Genomic DNA, 21,271 nt, shown 5'->3' with positions numbered 1-21,271 from the left:
TGTGTTATTTCACACAACACAATGCCACAGATGCTTCAAGTTGAGGGTGCGTGCAATTGGCATGCTGACTGCAGGAATGTCTACCAGAGCTGTTGCCAGAGAATTTAAACTGGTGTCCAAGACCCGCCCCACCCAGATAGCTGATGAAATAATGTCCTTTTGTGGGGAAAAACTCAGTCCGATTGGCTGGGCCTGGCTCCCAAGTGGGTGGGCCTATGGGTGCGCCCCTGCCCAGTCATGTGAAATCCATAGATTAGGGCCTAATATATTTCAATTGACTGATTTCCTTATTTGAACTGCAACTCTGTAAAATCGTTGAAATTGTTGAGTTTAGCTGGCTGACTAAGAACTGCATATAGCGGTAACATTATTTGATAACTGATAGCATTATGTATTTACAAAACTTTGGTTTACTTTAATGTAGCTGTAAGCTAGGTGTTGATAGCAACTGGCTGACTCACGCAGTGCTAATGTAACATTAGCAGACTAGTTGGCTAGCAACCTTGCAAGCGGTTTTGTAACAATAAATTCAATAAGTGTTGGCTGAAAATTAAATTGAAACCAGTAATCATGAGTGCAATCGATTGTTTAATTTGAAGTTATACATTTGAAGTTATTTATTTAGGAGTTTACATTATAGGGAATAGGCTGGCTTGCCGGGTCCTCCATATAACGTCACACCCCGCAAAAGGTTAACACAGGCTTAGGAGCTCTTATACATTTTGTTCTATGAGATAATAGCAGTCAGTTATCATGACTTTTATGCATTATGAAGCCTTTATGTGATTTGTGTTTTTTATTATTACATAAATTCTTCAAAATACACAAAAAGTGACGTTAGCTGATGAAGATGATCTCATAGAACAAAATGTATAAGATCTCCTAAGCCTGTGTTTACCACAGACTTCATTTTCGGCGTTTATCAAAAAACCCTACAAAAACACCATTAATTTTCCTCATAGGTTTTGCCCAACGAACCATGGCAGAGTTAGTGCCTACAAAAAGATGCCATTACTATTTCTCTCCATTTTTTCTTTGTAAAAGGACATAGATATGTATGAAACGGTAAGCAAAAACGTTGAATTTGGTCATATGCAATGTGTTTTACTGCCTTTTGAATTTTGCATAACGTCAGTATAGTCAAGGAAGCATCATGCAGAATATATTGTCACCAAGAACATAGCCAAATAAGGTGCGCTGTCACCTGCTTTTATAGTAAGTTTTGAGGTGGTACCACCCAACACATCTAGAAGGGATTATATTTGATTCTGAACCCCTCCCTTGAGATGACGTAGAGCAACATCACGATTTAAATGGTAGAGTTGAACTGCTAGGGGCAAAAAGAGCTAGATTTAATACTAAAATACCAAAATATATCACTTTTGCAACAAACTGTCAAAATGAAGACCAGAATTGACGTGTTTCACTATAACTAAGCCTAAAAACATCTGGTTTTCAATTTAAAAAAAGTTACTCTTTAAGTTCAAGGTCAGAATAGCATAGACAAAAGTGCATAAAAGGGGAATTGCGTTCCTCCCTTGACTAGGAGGTCAGATCTCTCTCAGCAATTTGTGTTAGTGCTGAAGTTAAACTGATGTACAATTATCTCCCAATTATACAATTACGATCATTTCTAGTATTTGCAATTTCACTCACAGCACATAACTTCTTAAAGAGAGAGTAGGTTTGAAGTAAATTTTTTAAAGAATATATTTTAAACATATATTTTCCAGTTATGCAATGTACAGCAGAAGAATGTTCTTAACATACAGTACCAGTCAAAAGTTTGGACACACCTACTCATTCCAAGGTTTTTCTTTATTTTTACTATTTTCTACATTGTAGAATAATAGTGAAGACATCAAAACTATGAAATAACACATATGGAATCATGTAGTAACCAAAGAAGTGTTAAACAAATCAAAATATGTTTTATATTTTAGATTCTTCAAAGTAGCTACCCTTTGCCTTGATGACAGCTTTGCACACTCTTGGCATTCTCTCAACTAGCTTCATGAGGTAGTCACCTGGAATGCATTTCAATTAACAGGTGTGACTTCTTAAAAGTTATTTTGTGGAATTTCTTTCCTTCTTAATGTGTTTGAGCCAATCAGTTGTGTTGTGACAAGGTAGGGGTGGTATATAGAAGATAGCCCTATTTGGTAAAAGACCAAGTCCATATTATGGCAAGAACAGCTCAAATAAGCAAAGAGAAACGACAGTCCATCATTACTTAGAAAGTGCAGTCGCAAAAATCATCAAGCGCTATGATGAAACTGGCTCTAATGAGGACCGCCACAGGAAAGGAAGACCCAAAGTTACCTCTGTTGCAGAGGATAAGCTCATCAGAGTTAACTGCACTTCAGATTGCAGCCCAAATAAATACTTCACAGAGTTCAAGTAACAGACACATCTCAACATCAGGCCTTCATGGTCAAATTGCTGAAAAGAAACCACTACTAAAGGACACCAATAAGAAGAAGACTTGCTTGGGCCAAGAAACATGCACAATGGACATTAAACCGGTGGAAATCTGTCTTTTGGTATGATGAGTCCAAATTTGAGATTTTTGGTGTCTTTGTGAGACACAGAGTAGGTGAACGGATGATCTCCGCATGTGTGGTTCCCACCGTGAAGCATGGAGGAGGAGGTGTGATGGTGCTTTGCTGGTGACACTGTCTGGGATTTATTTAGAATTCAAGGCACACTTAACCAGCATGGCTACCACAGCATTCTGCAGCGATACGCCATCCCATCTGGTTTGCACTTAGTGGGACTATCATTTGTTTTTAAACAGGACAATGACCCAACACACCTCCAGGCTGTGTAAGGGCTATTTGACCAAGAAGGAGAGTGATGGGGTGCTGCATCAGATGACCTTGCCTCCACAATCACCCGACCTCAACCAAATTGAGATGGTTTGGGATGAGCAGCCAACAAGTGCTCAGCATATGTGGGAACTCATTCAAGACTGTTGGAAAAGCATTCCTCATGAAGCTGGTTGAGAGAATTCCAAGAGTATTTTGATTTGTTTAACACTTTTTTGGTTACTACATGATTCCATATGTGTTATTTCATAGTTTTGATGTCTTCACTATTATTCTACAATGTAGAAAATAGTAAAAATTAAGAAAAACCCTTGAATGAGTATGTGTCCAAACCTTTGACTGGTCCTGTATATATTTCAAATATTGAAACACAGATTTGAGACCAGAATAACATTACCAGTCAGCTTTGTTTTCAATGTATTATTTTTACTTCATAGGGGTTTCAACTATATCCACAACAACATGTTGCAGTGCTTTATAGTACAATATGTTGCATTGAACTACGCCCTCTGACATAATCTGATACTTAGAATACAACCAGTGAGGTTTTAGAAAACAGGTCAATGGAAACTAGAGTGTTAGCAGATTCCTCTGCTTTGTTTGGAGATTTCTCCAGGACTCGAGAAATAGTAAAACACACCCCCTGGCCAAGCTAACTCACATCCCTCTGGTACAGCTATTGGAAGTGTGAATATGATACAGCTGATGCAATGTGATTCCCGAGTGGCGCAGTGGTCTAAGGCACTGCATCGCAGTGCTAGCTGTGCCACTAGAGATCCTGGTTCAAATCCAGGCTCTGTCGTAGCCGGCCGCGACCGGGAGACCCATGGGGCGGCGCACAATTGGCCCAGCGTCGTCGAGGGAATGGCTGGCAGGGATGTTGGTAGAGCATGGCGTTTGCAACGCCAGGATTGTGGGTTCGATTCCCACGGGGGGCCAGTATAAAAAAAATTATAATAATAACGTATGCACTAACTGTAAGTCGCTCTGGATAAGAGCGTCTGCTAAATTACAAAAAAAAAAAAAGAAATAGTGTCAAGAATGGTTAGTGTTAGGCTAACAGACATTACCATCAATATCTTATGCGTGTGTGTACATCCATTTGGTAAAATGCAGAGGTGGAGGTCACAAACAACCACTCTAATATACTCATCAATTTACAAGGGGGTTGAGTGCATGCTAATGACAACAAATGCACTTTTCACACCTATTACAGTGCCTTCGGAAAGTATTCAGACCCCTTGACTATTTCCACATTTTGTTACGTTACAGCCTTATTCTAAAATTGATTAAATTGTTTTTTTTTCTTCTCATCAATCTACACACAATACCCCAAAATGACAAAGCAAAAACAGGTTTTTAGATTTTTTTGCAAATGTATATTTAAAACCCCCCCGGAAATGACATTTACATAAGTATTCAGACCCTCTACTCAGTACTTTGTTGAAGCACCTTTGGCAGCAATTACAGCCTTGAGTCTTCTTGGGTATGACGCTACAAGCTTGGCACACCTGTATATGGGGAGTTTCTCCCATTCTTCTCTGCAGATCCTCTAAAGCTCTGTCAGGTTGGATGGGGAGTGTTGCTGCACAGCTATTCAGGTCTCTCCAGAGATGTTCGATCGGGTTCAAGTCCGGGCTCATTCAGAGACTTGTCCCGAAGCCACTCCTGCGTTGTCTTGGCTGTGTGCTTAGGGTTGTTGTCCTGTTGGAAGGTGAACGTTCGCCCCAGTCTGAGGTCCTGAGCACTCTGGAGCAGGTTTTCATCAAGGATCTCTCTGTACTATGCTCCGTTCATCTTTGCCTCGATCCTGACTAGTCTCCCAGTCCCTGCCGCTGAAAAACACCCCCACAGCATGATGCTGCCACCACCATGCTTCACCGTAGGGATGGTGCCAGGTTTCCTCCAGACGTGACGCTTGGCATTCAGGCCAAAGAGTTTAATCTTAGTTTCATCAGACCAGAGAATCTTGTTTCTCATGGTCTGAGAGTCTTTAGGTGCCTTTTGGCAAACTCCAAGCGGGCTGTCATGTGCCATTACTGAGGAGTGGCATCCGTCTGGACACTCTAACATAAAGGCCTGATTGGTGGAGTGCTGCAGAGATGGTTGTACTTCTGGAAGGTTCTCCTATCTCCACAGACAAACTCTAGAGCTCTGTCAGAGTGACCATCAGGTTCTTGGTCACCTCCCTGACCAAGGCCCTTCTCCCACGATTGGTCAGTTTGGCTGGGCGGCCAGCTCTAGGAAGAGTCTTGGTGGTTCCAAACTTCTTCCATTTAAGAATGATGGAGGCCACTGTGTTCTTGGGGAACTTCAATGCTACAGACATTTTTTGGTACCCTTCCCCATATCCGAGCCTCGACACAATCCTGTCTCGGAGCTCTACGGACAATTCCTTCCACCTCATGGCTTGGTTTTTTCTCTGACATGCACTGTCAACTGTGGGACCTTATATAGACAGGTGTGTGCCTTTCAAAATCATGTCCAATCAATTGAATTTACCACAGGTGGACTCCAATCAAGTTGTAGAAACATGTCAATGATGCTCAATGGAAACAGGATGCACCTGAGCTCAATTTCGAGTCTCATAGCAAAGGGTCTGAATACTTATGTAAATACGTATCTTTATTTATTTATACATTTGCAAAAATATTTTGCTTTGTCATTATGGGGTATTGTGTGTAGATTGCTGAGGATTAAAAAAATAAAATAAATTTGAATAAGGCTGTAACGTAGCAAAATGTGGAAAACGTCAAGGGATCTGAATACTTTCCGAAGGCACTGTATAACCCCACAAACAGTACACCAAACCATGATGGGTTCCCCTGGCCTGCAGGGTGCAGCGATGCTGTCCAGGAAGTGCTAGGGGGAGGAGAGGCAGAGTTCCACCTCTGGGAGATGAGCAGAGAGCCTGGTATGGAAGACAGGAGACTTCTAGAACAGGAGACTTCTAGAATAGAGTCACAGGAGTCCAAACCAACCCTTTAGACCACAGAGCATGCAGGACTAGGCGAGTCTGGGAGAGTGTGGTGAATCCTTGCACTCTAGTGGCAGCAGACAGATGGATAAAGCTTTGTGCTTTTGAAGAACGAGGGAAGTAGAAATGCTGACCATTAAAAAAGTAAATTCATAATTATTTTCTCCAAATCAGATTTGTTCTTTTCATTCTTCCTTCAATCTCAAAGGAAGAGATGGTATTAAAATACAGTATTCTAATTGGGACATTTTAATTAGCATGTAGAGCTACTCTAATGAAACCTGTCCCATGACAGCAGTGAGAACGTTATTAACTGTCTGTCAGGGAAACCTCTCCCTCCCAGCCCCTACCCAGAATGCCTTGCAATCACAACAAGACACCCAGCCTCCTTTCACTGCTCTAAGGAAAGCTATTAATTTTCTGTCAACATATCCTCCACCTCACCTAAGTACATTACTTTTACAAAATCCACCAATATTGATAATCTGGGATGAAAAACAGCATTAAGTACGACATACATTTTGTTTGAAATTTAAACATCCTTAATCAACGCATTATAACAATAATGATAACAATTATAATAATCAGAGCAATAATTATAGTATAGCAATAATAATAATGGACATTGCCTAAAAACTACATAATGTTGCATTTTTTCCATAAGGTCTCAAAAACATATATATAGTGGAAGTACATTTTCTTTCACTTTTTTTCTGGCTAATAGTAACTTAAATATTTACAATGATTAATTTACAACCAATGGCCCAGCCCAGTCAGATAGTTGTCCTTTAAAAAAAATTAAAAGCACAAGAGGAGGATGAAGGGTCCATGTGTCTGTGATAGTGGCCCACTGGGTAGGTGGGTGCTGTGTGTCCCAGTGTGGACTCCCCATGTCAGTGTCTCAGGACCGAAGGTTCACATGGCCACCAGCTGGCCCAGAGCCATGCGGAACTGCTGTGTACAGCCGGCCAGCTCCCGAACCCTCTCCGTCATGTCTCGTGCAGCACCAGGGGAAGGGTACTGCAGCGCTGCAGTCTTGGTGCTCACCACGATGTCCTTGAGTTTGTCACACAGAGCATTACTGTGCTGGGCCACATGCGCCCGCACCTCCAGGGACTTGGCCTGCCGAGAGAGCGTGTCCCCGATGAACACCAGCTTGTGTGCGCTGAGGATGACAAATTTGCTGTGAGCCACAAAGATCTTGGGCGGCTGGTTGTTGTTGATGGAGGAGTAGAAGGCGTCGATGGCGTTGGTGAGGGTGGTGACGTTTGCCTCACACTGCTCCGAGTAGAAGAGCAGCAGCTGCCGGTCGCCCATGCTCAGCTTGCTCCGCTGGGCCGCCGGATAGTGGGGAGGCGGGGTCCAGCCTGAGATGTCATTGTTGATTGGCCGGCTGACTTCCTGCTCCAGTTGCTCAAACTGTTTCAGCTGCAGTAGATGGGAACACAGAGAGAGTAAATAAATACCCGCCTGATCTGTAAACATCCCATATGTACTGACTGAACCCTCAACCTCTAAGACACCAATGTAACAGCACAGTCATTCATAATGTTCTTTCAAACACTCCCTTATTAATGAATCAGATACAAATCCACTCTCACTGACTGATAGACCCACAGGTCCTCACCTGCTGCCGTTCCAGTGTGGTTTTGTTTTGTCTGGTCCCTTTCTCTAATAATTGCCTCTGATTCTTCTCAAACTCTTCCTTACCCTGGAAATCAAATGACAGAAAGAAAATGTATCTTATTTACTGCTCCAAGCACATAGACACAAACACACTAAGCCAATGCTGGGATGGAATTTTAATTCAACTGGCTCAAGGGAGGATTACCCATATAAAATAATGTCTGAGACCACGTGATAATTCTCCTAATCAGCAGAGGGCAGTATGAGCTCATATCACACCACACCAGACCAGACTGCAGCTCTGCCACAAAGTGACACATGACATCAAGGTTTGTATGTTAGTGTACCAAACACACATAAAGCACTGAAACATATTTAAGATATAACTGTATTTTAAATAAGATCATATCATCTTAACATCATCTGTTCTCCTTGCATTTTCACAACAACAATACTGCTGCACATGAGGGATACAACAGTAGCAATGGACAGCGAAAGCGATGATGTATGATGGGTATGTAGAGAAAAAAAAAAAAACGCCTCCTGAGTGGCGCAGTGGTCTAAGGCACTGCATCGCAGTGCTAACTGTGCCACTAGAGATCCTGGTTCGAATCCAGGCTCTGTCGCAGCCGGCCGCAACCGGGAGACTCATGGGTGGCGCACAATTGGCCCAGCGTCGTCCAGGGTAGGGGAGGGAATGGCCGGCAGGGATGTAGCTCAGTTGATAGAGCATGGCGTTTGCAGCGCCAGGGTTGTGGGTTTGATTCCCACGGGGGGCCAGTATAAAAAAAAATATATGTATTCACTAACTGTAAGTTGCTCTGGATAAGAGCGTCTGCTAAATGACTAAAAAATGTAAAAAATAAAAAATGTAAAAAAAAACAGGCCTGCACATGCAGTAATGGTGACTGATGATGACACCTGAAGCAGTGTGTTGGGGGAGTATGTGTATCCCACATGGCGAAGCCTTGTATGGGCAATTGATCAATCTACTGGCTGTTGTATGGAGATAGACTCCAGGTGTATCATCATCTCTATCTTCTCTCTCATCTGAAATACTGTAATAACGTATCATTATAGACACTATGGCTTAACATAATCCATGGGTTAATGTAGAGTGCTGCTGATTGCGCCAAACCACCATACTGTTATGAGAGTACCAGTGCTTATTCTCGACTGATAATTAAGGATGTAAATGCATGTGTGATGATCTGTTTTGTTCTTTCATATGAGGAGGTTTTACCTGTAAATGCACATAGTCATAGTCCTCCATCCAGCCCTCCTCTGTGGTCTCGTACGGCCGGTCAGGGGTCTCCTCCTCGGACGTGAACTTGGGCGGGGGCGGCAGGGGCCGGGACTGGATGTTGGCCCTGCCATCTCCTGTCTGATAAGCTGAGATGTTGTTGTTGGTCATCTGACCCATGAGGTCAGCAGTGTGGGGGACAGGGGGCAGAGGAAGCTGCTGCTGCTTGTTTGTCCTTTTAAAGAGCAGCGAGGCATTGCCATGGAGAAAGGAGGCCAGCTGTTTGGTGTCGTCGGGCACGCCCCGGGCACACATGACCAGCCGGTCCAGGTCATCCCCACCACTGCCCGCTGAGGGTGCCATCAGAGCAGAGGGGGCCCAGGCCACAGCATCCAGAGCCTGGCTGTACTTGACCAGGCTATGGAAGGCTTCCTCCATCTTCTGCACCTGCTTGCCCAGCTTGGCCTGCAACGTGCGGTCAGTGGCCTGGGCAGAGTTGGCCACGGCCCCCCGTGCAAACTCCAGCAGGTCCCTGACGGCCGCCCTCATCCTGTCCACCGCCTGCCTGATGGCTGGGAGGTTGGCCTCCATCTGGGTGGGGCTGCGCCAGTTCCCACTAATGAAGGACATGAGGAGGGAGACGGAGCCCTCCACCTCCTGCTGCAGTTGGGAGAGGCGCTCCATGGCCTGCTCCAGGTCTAGGATCAACAGTTTCCCCAGGCCGGCCTGGCCGGGCACTGCCGACTCCCTGACTGGCACCATGTCCAGAGAGGAGGTGGACAGGTTGCTGCGGGTACTGCCCGTGCTGGAGGCAGACAGTCGTTTGAAGCTGACCGTCAGCTCCTCTGTGGCACCCGCGTCTCTCACCACCTGAGGGGGGACGTCATAGATGGAGTCCTCGCACGCAGGCCGCTCGCGCGGGAAATCGTACACATCCTGGGGGTTGTGGGGTCCACCCTTCCTCAGACTGGCGGGGATGTCGTAGATCTCCTGGCCCAGTGGGGCGTGGTGGGCGTCTGGGTGGCACTTGCCGGTGAGGGGAGGGGGAGGGACATCGTACACGTCTTCAGGGATGGGGGGCTCAGGCCCCCCGGGGATCAGATAGCCCTGGTTCTGGCTCTCCAGACTCTTCAGCTTGGCGAAGTGGGGGGGAACATCATAGGTCTCCTCCCTGATAGGAGCGTCTGGAACATCCTTACTGACGGAGGGGGGGAAGTCGTACACCTGGGAGGAAGACAGAGGCAACGTCAAACACACATACTGTAGTGACTCTCACTGCCATATGACTTCATAATGACGTGAAGCACACACACTGACTCTCACTGCCATAGGATTTCATAATGATTTAAAACACACATTCTGACTCATGATAAGGAGGAGGGATGGTTACTTTAAGGCACCACATATCCAGCAAACAAGGACAGGTGGTAAAGTACACAGGGATTGATGAGTCTACCACTGTCTCCCTCCTCTACTACAATAACAGACAGAGAGGACACCCTATTGGTGCAGCAGCAGCAGCCTCTCACCGTTTGCTGGGAGAACATCTGGCTCTTGTCCACACTTGGGGGCGTGTCATAGATGTCTTGGCCACTGGGGGGGCCTTTCACCACCATGGGGGGCGTGTCATACACCTGGGAGGAAGATAAAAGGTACAATGAGATAAAACACCCACACCCCAAGCAATAAAGATACATTTACAGACACACATACAGACACACATGGGGCGGCAGGTAGCCTAGCGGTTAGCGCGTTGGGCCAGTAACTGAAAGGTTGGTAGTTCAAATGCCTGAGCCGACAAGGTGAAACATCTGTTGATGTGCCCTTGAGCAAGGCACTTAACCCTAATTGCTCCAAGGTCACCGTTGATAATGGCAGACGCTGGCCGTGACCCCACTTTCTGAGGGTGTCTCAGAGGGAGTTGGGATATGCAGAAAACACATTTCCAATTCACATATGTGTATTAATACACACTTATATAAGCATCCACCAAATTATTATTATTACATAAATACGCAATCAGGAATAAGAGCTCAATTACAGCTGCAGCAGACTCCATTGAGGAGCATACTAAAAAAGGGAGGGACTAATTAAATCAAGTTTCTGAGAGCCTGTTGGTTTAATCCAGTTGAATGTGGAGAAGGTGGGAGGGACTTTGCCCACTTTGTCCTCTAATCTCTCCTCTCTCTGGGGCTCCTCTCTTCTCCGCTGCCTTCCTACCATTTTTTGTATGCTTTCTTTTTTCCTCTCTCCTCTTCTCATTAGTTAGGGTGCATAATGTTAAGGAAGGGGGGGGTGGGGGGGGGGGGGGGGGGGGGGGACAAACAGAGGCATTATTAAGGCTGCAGGCTGAGAGGGGGTTAGTGATGGCGTTGATACACGCGATAGGGGACCCTCTCTCCCACTCCTACACAGAGGATACACATCCTATCTGGGACTGGCCCTGACACACACACAGGGAGCTGGACTGACTGGAGCATGATTAAAGTTGGAAACAGCTGGAGAAAATCTCGTATACAGCAGAGACCTTAACCTCAATGCTAACTCTGCTCTCATAAAACCTCGGTGCTACTGGTCAGTTGTGCCTGCTCTCGCCACTGTATGACATATGAAAACCATAAGGATATGTGTGTGATGCCCACAAAATGCAACATTCAAAACAATGTGATATTACTGCAACAATGCTACAGAATGTTTTTGAGAGGATGCCTATTGCCTAACCTCCTCTTTTCTAAAGCACCGTCAAATTCAATCCCACAATGCACTTGAGCCTGGAGCAGCGGCGAGAGAATTAACTTTGCTGTCAGTCTTGTGTGAGTAAACTTTTAGAACATACCGCCATGCAGCAGCCAAAGTCTCCGTCTGTCTCTCTCCAGCCCGTGAAGGGTCTGTTGTTGTGCTCTGCACACTACTTTTACAGCTTTTGATTAATAGACTATTTCACAACTATATAGGTGATGGTAGTTCACCAAGTCAATGAGCTTGGTAATGAGTTTTAGAGGGCAGTTTAATGCTACATCTTTTAGGTTAATGGCTGTATTAAACAGTACTTTGTTGATCATAAACATCAGAATGACGCTCCATGTGTGACACTCGCAAACACACAACCCAATCTACTGCCAGGGTCTGACAAGGGACCCTCTCTAAAGTTTATGATGCTGAGGAAGGATTATCTGCAGGCTGGGTGTCAATAAGTGTTGCACCTGAGGAGGAATATTGTATGTGGTATCTAAGACTCAACTTCATCCCTGTTTCTCTACAACCTGACGGCAAACAGCAGCAGACTGACAAGCCAACTTCTCCATCCACTCCTGTACCCCTATTAACACACAGCAAATTGCACTCCCATCACTCGAAATGCGGCTGTCCCCAAACAAGCAGATTAACAATTATAATTCTGTAAAATACAATCTGTTCTCCAGGCCTTTGGAGGATGAGACTGACAGAGAGAGGAGGCAAGAGGGACTACAGTATGAATAATAAATCCACCCCCACAACCATTGGGCACCTTGAGAAAACACTTGATCAGAATCTTGAATTCAGGCGATGCAATTTGTTTGGAGTTGGTATTCAGCGCGGGTACACTGATCTGATAGCAGACAGGTTGGAGTGAAAAATAGATGTTTGTGTTACTCCTCTCAGCAGAAAACCAAAGCCAGGGCTCAATAGATTATCCAGTGAACATGTGCTGCTATCTGAGCTTGAATGCAATGATATCCCTACAGGCCCTGCACTATATTTGAAGGATCACACTGTCTCTCTAAAAGGCTGTATGTCTACTCCTTTCAGCTTCCTCTTATTCATTTTTGTTTCTACTCTCAGTTTGTCTTCCAGCTGTTTTTCTCCCTCTCTGACGCAGTCAAACAGCTTTTCCTCTTTTTCCCTCATTCTCTCCTCCCTCCAGCTAGTTCTTTACCCCTCTCTACTGCCATGCGACCTTTGCTTTGGGAATAGAAGATGTCAGTAGATAGAATGGCTGTGTGCTTGTCTATCTGCTCCAGAAGTCTGTCTGTGTCTGTGTCTGTGTGTGTGTGTTTGTTAACGAATGACACCTTCAGAGCCAGAGCACATGCAGCTCAGGACACGCTGCTCACTGTGCTTTGTGGAAAAATACAACCTTCATTTTCTAACGCCTCCAGACACTGAAATATCTACTTCCCCTGCTAGTAATGTATGACCTCCTCTAAAAATAGACATGGAATCACAGAACTGCCGTGGGTTTAAACATACACAGAGAGTGAGAGAGAGACAGAAAGAGTGAGAGAGAGACAGAGAGAGGGAGGTGAGGGAGAGTGGTTTAATATTCCCAACACATCAATTATTAATGAGAAGCGAGACACTTCACAGACAGATGACCAATCGAGTCGGGAAGTGTGTCTAAGGCAGTCGAGAGGAATAATAGCCATCAATCTTGTGAAGAGGATGAAATCACTTCAGTGACATAGGAGACAATAAGTGGCGAGGCAGGACAGTGAGAGGACATGAATACCACAGCCCCTCTCATACACAGGACACCATCACTAGTGTGGCTCAATTGCTGATGATATGGAAGATGAGAAATGTGATCTTCAGAGATGTGGGTATGTTACTGTTACTTTACTAGAAAGGCGGGGGAGTGCAGTGTTAACATAAATGCAGGTGAGGTAAACATATGTTTCCCATGCCAATAAAGCCCTTTGAATTGAATTGAGAGAGAGACGAAAACAGCACGTCCAGGACAAGGTAGCATGTCTGCTGAACAAGTCAGAGTTCCATAGCCACAGGCAAAACAACAGAAACTGGATCAGCAGCACGACCAGGTGGACTGGGGACGGGGAAAGCCAGGAGTCATCAGGCATGGTCCTAGGGCTCAGGAGAGAGATCATGTGTTTCTAGCTGACTCCTCACCTGCTGGTTGTATTGGCCACGGGTCGGGGGAACATCATAGATGTCCTGGGACTGCTGGGAGGGAGGCAGGTGTCTGGGGGGGACGTCATACTCATCCTGCTCTGAGTTCCCTGTGTCATACACATACACCTGGCCCACCCGCGTTGGCACCACCACCTGACGGAGATGGAGATAGAGACAGAGAGACCGAGACAGAGAGAGAGAGACAGAGAGAGACAGAGGGAGAGAGGCATGAGGTTAGTGAAATGGTCTGTTACAGTATTTTGTCAAATTGATGCATCTTTAAGCCTAATGTGCTTTTCCTCGGTCCAAATGACTCCATCACATAGACGATTACTGTAGTACGCACATTATATCCACTCAAGACTCAATCATAATGAAGTCCCCCTGCCCACAGTGAGAAGTCAACACGGCCTGTAACACAGTCAGGGTCTGGATTAACCCCAGAGGCAGTAAAAACAGAATGGGGGTCCTGGCAGGTCAGTATGGGAACAAGGGCTGTCCTATTGTCTGCCTGTTTACCCACAGTATTATAGTCTCAGGGTTATGTCAACTGTCTGGGCCTGGGAAATGAAAACAGACAGACCGCTATATAGACAACAGCACATTGGCTTTCCATCAATACAGAGACAGTAACTGGAGCATACCATCCATCCAAACTAGTACACATACTTAGTATTCAATACATCACAGGATATTAAGAATCAAAGCATTACCACTCCCTATCAGGACCATATCATGTCATATAATCATATGATATTTCCCTGCATCAGTGCTCCTTGGCAGTCTATATCTGAGTTCCTCTGACTGTGTGTTTGTGTGTGTGGATCTCTCTCCTCTAACTTCCTTTCATCTGGCCCTGCTATCGATCCCCTGCAGGCGAGGGCTGTGGAATCACACAGAGAGGGAATGCTGGTATCTCACTCCCAATCAGGGCAATGGGGAAATCTCTGATGATCTACTCCCAGCTACAGAGATACACTGCTGCTGCTGCTGCCTTCACTACTGATGGGAGAGGAGTGTAGCAGTCCAATCACACATACATGCACACACACATGCACTCACGCACACACACATGCACTCACGCACACGCACACGCACACACACACACACACACACACACACACACACACACACACACACACACACACACACACACACACACACACACACACACACGGTCAATCACCTTAGAGAAATAATACAATACAAAAGCTGCAGCACTGATACTAACTATACTGAACACACCTCCTGGTACAAGATGGTGGTGCCTAGTGAACTGCCCGATAGCACTTAATAGAATCTCATCATATCCACTCTGGAATTCCACCTCCACTCCTCACTAGTGGCTATGGCAACCAGGCATGTGGGAGTGAGATAGATGCTCTTCAGATATTGAGTGTGCACCAATCCAAGTTTAAAAAATGCAGCAATAAATATCTATTAGTAATCAATATGCAAGTTCACATACAATCAAATAAATCCTTTGTCCATTTAGATAGACAGAGAAACAAATACACACCGACACACTTGCATACACAAATATGCATGAGTACTCGAGCACCCCCACACACACACACAACCACCCACACACACACACACACACACACACACACACACACACACACACACACACACACACACACACACACACACACACACACACACACACACACACACACACACACACACACACACACACACACACACACACACACACACACACACACACACACACACACACACACACACCAGCCTTTACTAATTGTTAATTCTACTCCCCTTCTCTGGCTCTCCTTTGTGGAGGGTACCTCAGTAGTCTGCTTGACTGGCATTTAAGAAACCAATGACATTCTTTGTTAATGAAACGCCACAACTCTCCCAGATCCTCTAATAATATTTGCTCTCCCAGTGAGGCTGCCTGCCACTTGAAAGGTGACAGCACAGCTAAACAGATAATTAAGCCATTGCCCCTGAAATAAATCTGACAATCTGCCTCTGTTAATATGTCTCATCCCTGTCCTCATGTCCTGTCTGTATCCCTCCTCCTCCTCCTCCTCCTCCTCCTCTATATGCCTCCCTTAGTCCATTCATTCAGAACCAGTGTCTAAAGAAAGAGAGTAGATGTTCTTAACTGACAGCCTATACGCTGAAATAGGAGTAAGGGAAAACCCCAGAACAAATTTAATCAACTGAACCAAAGTAATATTAGAATCTCTCCCTACACAAAACTCCCTCCCTCTCCCACCTCCTCCCCCTTTTTCCATCTCTCTCCCCTCCTTTCCCTGCCTTACTTTCCTAGTCTCTACAGACAGCCTATTCTCCATGGCGCTAGCCAGTTTCACACACGTTTAAAGTACACAGCAGGTGTTTCATCTAACACATCACAGGATGATATCTCCCAGCCTCCTTGGCAGCCTTCTCTCACACAAAACGCTCACTTTCCTCAATACTCAGATATAATGTAGATCATAACATTTACTGTATGCTCCTCTTGACCTAAAGACCTTTACTACAACATAATAACAATATTCCTTTGTGCTATAAGGGTGATGAGATGGGATATGCAAGCACAACTGACAACATGTCATTCTGAGTTTATTCATATTTATTGTGTTTTATCTGGCATGTTTTGTCCTGTTGACATGAATGTAAACAGCCCACAGAAACATGAATCACACACACACCAGCATGTTCCTGGGAGCGTCAGGCTACTTATTGACAGAAGTAAGTGAAAGTCAGATGTCTATCACGTAACCTCGCTCTTATCGACAAAGATCCTCCATGAGCTTTTAATGAGATTAGAGGGAAACATTCTCAGAGTTTTGGTAATTCAACACATGGTAATGAGCCAGCCCTATCAATGCCCTCCTCAACTGGCCCTTAACGTCATCTAATGGTATTGGAGGATCCCTCTGAGGCCCTGAGCTCCATCAGCATAACTAATGGTGATCAATAGTGTGAATTATCAATGAGGAAGATGCTGGAGAGGGGAGGGGATGGGCACATATGGGCTCTGGCTCTTAGCCAAGTCCTCATCAATAGTGTTGAAAGGCTTCCGTCAATGGGAGAGAAGCAGGGGAGTGGGGGATGGGCCACACCCAGCCGCCAGCTGTCACAACATTCTATCAGGCCCTAATGATAATGTCACTAAAAGACGAGGAGCTCCATTGGAGCCATTGAGGGTGTGGAATAATGGGGAGCAGTGATGCTCTGCCCTAGGCCATCGCTGCTTTACTGGGCTGGCAGCTGGCCACAGCTGGTCCTCTCATGGAGGCTCTGTCTGTTGGAAAAGGGGTCACCCTGAGGAGAGGAACAGATTGCAGAGCCCCCATCACCACCACCCCACCGGCCCTCTGTTGCCCATGTCCCCCACCACCCACAGTCCACTGACCCCTAACCCAGCTGACACCATGATATATGCCACCACTCTCCACAGTCACCCTGTCTGTCTGTCTGTCCAGATCGTTTCAGAACACAAGGGTTTGCCAGTCCACCTGCAACAGGCAAGACAAATAAAACCTTCTTCTGACCCTTGTGAAGTGGTCTTTCAAGTGAACCAAGGGTAGAGTACTAAGACTAATATCCCACGTTGGACCTCACTTCTTCAGATGTTTGAAAATTAAACTCAGTTTTATGGCTTCCTTTGATACCCTTGATAGCTTTTTGGTGCTACATTCAAACACCTTAGGTAAAGTGTTATTATAATATAAATTATTAAAATAACCTAATAATCATAATTCCATCCCTATGATGAGGAGAATTTAATCTGATTTAGGTTTGATTGAAAATGCAGTCTGTATCTACTGCTGTGTGTTTCTATTACTCTCCCAGAGGCAGAACCCATTTTAGTTCACAGGTAGTGTGAGTGTGTTGTAATGTTAGTACAGTGCCCTGACCATAAAATCCTATTACATTATTAGAGGGCTATGTCATAAACACTAAAAGTTCAAGAATGGGGTGAAAATGGCAGCCATATTGGTCAGGGAGAAATCCAAACCAGTCTAATTGGAATGAATGGCAGTAGAGGCATAATCCTGATTTTACATATGCAGGAAAATAAAAGTAAGGCATGTGATATATTTAAGTGATTATGCCCGCTGATTGGAGGATATTGGCACAGGTGTTGTTAGGTCCGAGACGAAGTCGACACCAGCTTCGAGGGCATTATCACTTTTATACAACTGGTTACCAACATATACCAAAATAATGATTATTTTGATTAATATATTCATACTATTTCATCCTTCCACGAGATATAGTGTTTTTCTATTGACATTTCTTCATTTACAGTATATCCATAAAAACTATGCTGATTCATGATTTCAACTGGCTGAGAAAAGCTGCCAGCCTGTCTGCCTCGTCCCGACTCCCAACACGTTCATTACCATAGGACACCTGGAGACCGAATTTCAATATTGAAACAATGTTGCAAATGTTGGAGAGACAGACAGCTAGGTTATTACAAATCTACGCTGTTGAAAACCAAATGCGAGTCTAAAAGAAATGGGAGATAATGTCTAGATGCTTTTTACAGTGTAGATCTAGTACATAAATTGCCTGGCTGGGCTGATTAGACAGTGGATTGCGCAGTCAGATGGAACAGAGTAAATAGGCATTTCAACGTCATAGATTTAGCTGGTGGTAAATTGTGGAATAGACACCGGCTGGAATGCAGTTTTAACCAATCAACATCCAGGATTAGACCTACCCGTTGTATAACAGAAATTGTGCAATAAAATTATTGTCAACCTAAAATATTGTTGTGTAATTATAAATACAGTTTATATGAGTTTTATACAAATGTTCTGTATAAATAGCCAATAAAATATATGCAAACAGACCATAAATGTCAAAATTGTTGTTTTCTTGGAAAGCTGTTGCTATACTCCGAGTCGGTATTCATGTCATAAGAAGGAATTCCCCTCGACCACGCACACAAATTGGGGAAAATAAACATTCTTTTCCATTGACCCCCATTGTAAAAGAGCCAACTTCGTTGTTGATTTTTTGTTATACAGAAATAACAAAACATGCTGAAAAGCTGCTGTGTTGTTCAATATACATGTAACCAGGTTCGCAATGCTCCCACGTAGAGAAATAGAGCCTGCGGAAAGAGGCCGAAGGCTTCAGGCTATATGGCGTGGGAGATTGGGAAATGTGGGGACCCGGTGTCCAAGTAGGCTACACGTAGCTATGTGTGTGGAAAACATTTGGCTGAGGATTGACTGCATTGTTTCAATGTAATGTTGGCATATTAGCAGTTAATTTGAAACATTTATGGAATAATTCCTCTAAAAGTGGCTGGCTAGCTAGCTAACAAACATGAAGTGCAGATACATTCTTCAAATTCATTATTTTTTACACAATATCTTATCACAGCACTGGTAAACCATGGTTGACCAACTCCCTGAACAAAATGGCTGACCTTTATCCGATCATAAGAAGGTCCATTCTAGTATTCTAATTCCTAATTCTATTCTATGGCCCTGACTAGGCCATGAATAACAAAGCCCTGAGTGCTTTATCATAGGGTCAAAGTCCAAACGCTGAGGGGAGTTGAAGTAACTTCACACATATTTTTTTCTTCATGAGGATTAGGAGGCCGACCGTGAAGGATAATTCCTCCACAGACCCCCCCCTCCCATCATCTCCCCCATCTCAGCCTGATGAGGGGCCATCTGTGGTACAAGCTGTGACCATTCCTTTTTTTGTAGAGAGGGGATAGAGGGATATGTAGGGGGGATAGGGGGACAGGCAGATGATTTTGTACACAAGCTTCAAACAGCAGATCATCACCTTCCCTCCAAGCCTCTCTCTTCCATGTTATTTTCCTAATCTTTCCCTAGACATGGCTGAGAGACTGGGGCGTGTAGCCTGTCCCCCCTACATATCCCTCACAGCTGCCTCACAGCTGCACAGGTTACAGGCATGATCAGCTGTGATGCCAGCGCCCGGCCCAGAACAGGGCATGGCATGGCAGAATGCAGCTGTGTCATGGCAACCCAGCTCCTGGGTCCTCCTCAGCTGGAGAGTGGCATGGCTGCCAGAGAAGAGAGACCTCATCTACACCACCGCCCACTCCAAGATGGCGGAGAGGGAGAAGAAGGGAGAGATGGAGGCAGTGTGGCTTGGACACAGTACAGGTCAAACACACAGACCACAGACTACAGGACAGAGGACAGGTCAAAGAAGGCCCATTCGAAGTTGTCCGATAGGTAATTTTATCCTATATGTATGTGGTAAACTGCATATTTATAAATGTATGTGGGGAGACTCAAACTGACTACTTCAGCTGGATATAGTAGTGACGAAGGGTTTCAATTCCGAGAAGGCTCTTAAATAAGGTCTTAATCCTCCCTCAGACCTAGGGTTGTTTAACCTAAAACTTTCCAAGCAGCTGGTGTGTGACCCAGATCAGAGCTAATATCCCTCCCAGCAGCAGCAGTAAATGGGAGCAGTGCAGTAAAGCTTGACTGTAGTGGAGCCCGTGGGGGTGTGGGGGGCTGAGACGCTGACGCAGGGTGGGGTGTGTAGATTTACAGCCCCATATCCCTGGTTCCCTGGTCCGGGCTGCAGGATTAATCAGGCCTTAATTAACTCCACACTTCTGTCGGAGCTCTACTGCTGGCCCCCTGGCCCGTGTGCCATGTGGCATGCCCCGGGCCAGAGTGAGTCAGCCTGGTGAGCCTGGCAGGACGGAGTACAGCGCTACTGGAGACAGGGAGGGCCTAACAACTAATCCGCAAAGACCCCCTCAACAGCCCCACGGGCCAGGGACGCATGCCCCAAATAGCTGCCATGACTAGGCAGGCCGTGACTAGCTGGGAGCACCACTCTCTACTGCTCTCTCTGCAACTCTCTATTTTTTTCGCTCTCTCTCAGTGTGTTTGTCTACAGCCCCCATGTAAAATCTCTCTTCAGCATCTCCTGGCAATACCACACTTATGTCTGTCTCAAATGGACGTGACTGTGTTACCGTGGAAAGGGTATCCGTCACAGCACCGGTCGGATAAGAACAGGAGAATCCTTCACTATCAATCTATTCATCTGTAGTTTCTATTGTAGAGAGAGTGTCAAGTGGGAATAGAAATGCTTCCATGTTGTTTGGACGGTGTAATAAGCAGTGTTAGGCTATGCTTTTATTTTTATTTTTTTACATGAATGCACTATTGACACTAGAACATAGCCTGAGGTAGCATTTGGTCCCCATCACTTCAAGCTTTATGTATTTCCTGTCTCCTTACTCAAGATTGGTCCCTTCTATCCCTGACCCTACTGAGAGGACCATGAAAACATCAAAGAGCCAGCCCCTATTAAAGCCATGACCACTAGGTTTACTACTCACTAATAAGGCCAACCTCACACCACATATACACACTCACAAAGAAACACCCATACATGGCTACACACATCCTCACACTAATGACACCACTCAGGAGTCAGGAGTGGGTGTTGAGCTGACAGAGGAGATGTGGTGCGTGTGTGAACCCTGTGTCCCTCCACTCTGATTTGGCCTCTCCCTCTCTCTCTGGCTTTTTGAGTCCCCCAGCCCAGAACAAAGAGCGCCCCTGGCTTCTGTGATATCCCATCCCTTTGATGAGAAACCACTGGAGCACACAGAGAGAGAGGCTTCTGGGGACCTGCTTTTTACGCTAAGGGGAAGATCCATGTCTCCGTGTCCCTTGCTAACCCCTATCTCCTTTCCCC

The 21,271-nt window shown here is 45.3% G+C and overlaps 1 protein-coding gene across 2 annotated transcripts in view; it reads right to left on the bottom strand.

The window, feature by feature from the left end:
• Positions 1–1,591: 1,591 nt before the first annotated feature.
• The window catches only part of LOC311137305 (breast cancer anti-estrogen resistance protein 1-like), a 67,777-nt gene continuing 48,097 nt past the window's right edge, over positions 1,592–21,271 (bottom strand). For both annotated transcript variants that reach the window (XM_084171728.1, XM_084171729.1), the window contains exons 3-7: positions 13,562–13,717; positions 10,204–10,308; positions 8,675–9,898; positions 7,433–7,516; positions 1,592–7,233 (exon numbers count right to left, since the gene is read on the bottom strand). In XM_084171728.1, coding sequence (XP_084027854.1) covers positions 6,721–7,233; positions 7,433–7,516; positions 8,675–9,898; positions 10,204–10,308; positions 13,562–13,717 — 2,082 coding nt within the window. In that variant the 3' untranslated portion in view covers positions 1,592–6,720. The remainder of the gene's footprint in view (positions 7,234–7,432; positions 7,517–8,674; positions 9,899–10,203; positions 10,309–13,561; positions 13,718–21,271) is intronic.

Source organism: Coregonus lavaretus (genome assembly GCF_964263955.1).
Source record: "Coregonus lavaretus genome assembly, chromosome: 11".
Lineage (NCBI taxonomy): Eukaryota > Metazoa > Chordata > Actinopteri > Salmoniformes > Salmonidae > Coregonus > Coregonus lavaretus.
Note: the sequence above shows the minus strand (reverse complement) of the source record. Positions and strands in the feature narration are given on the sequence as shown.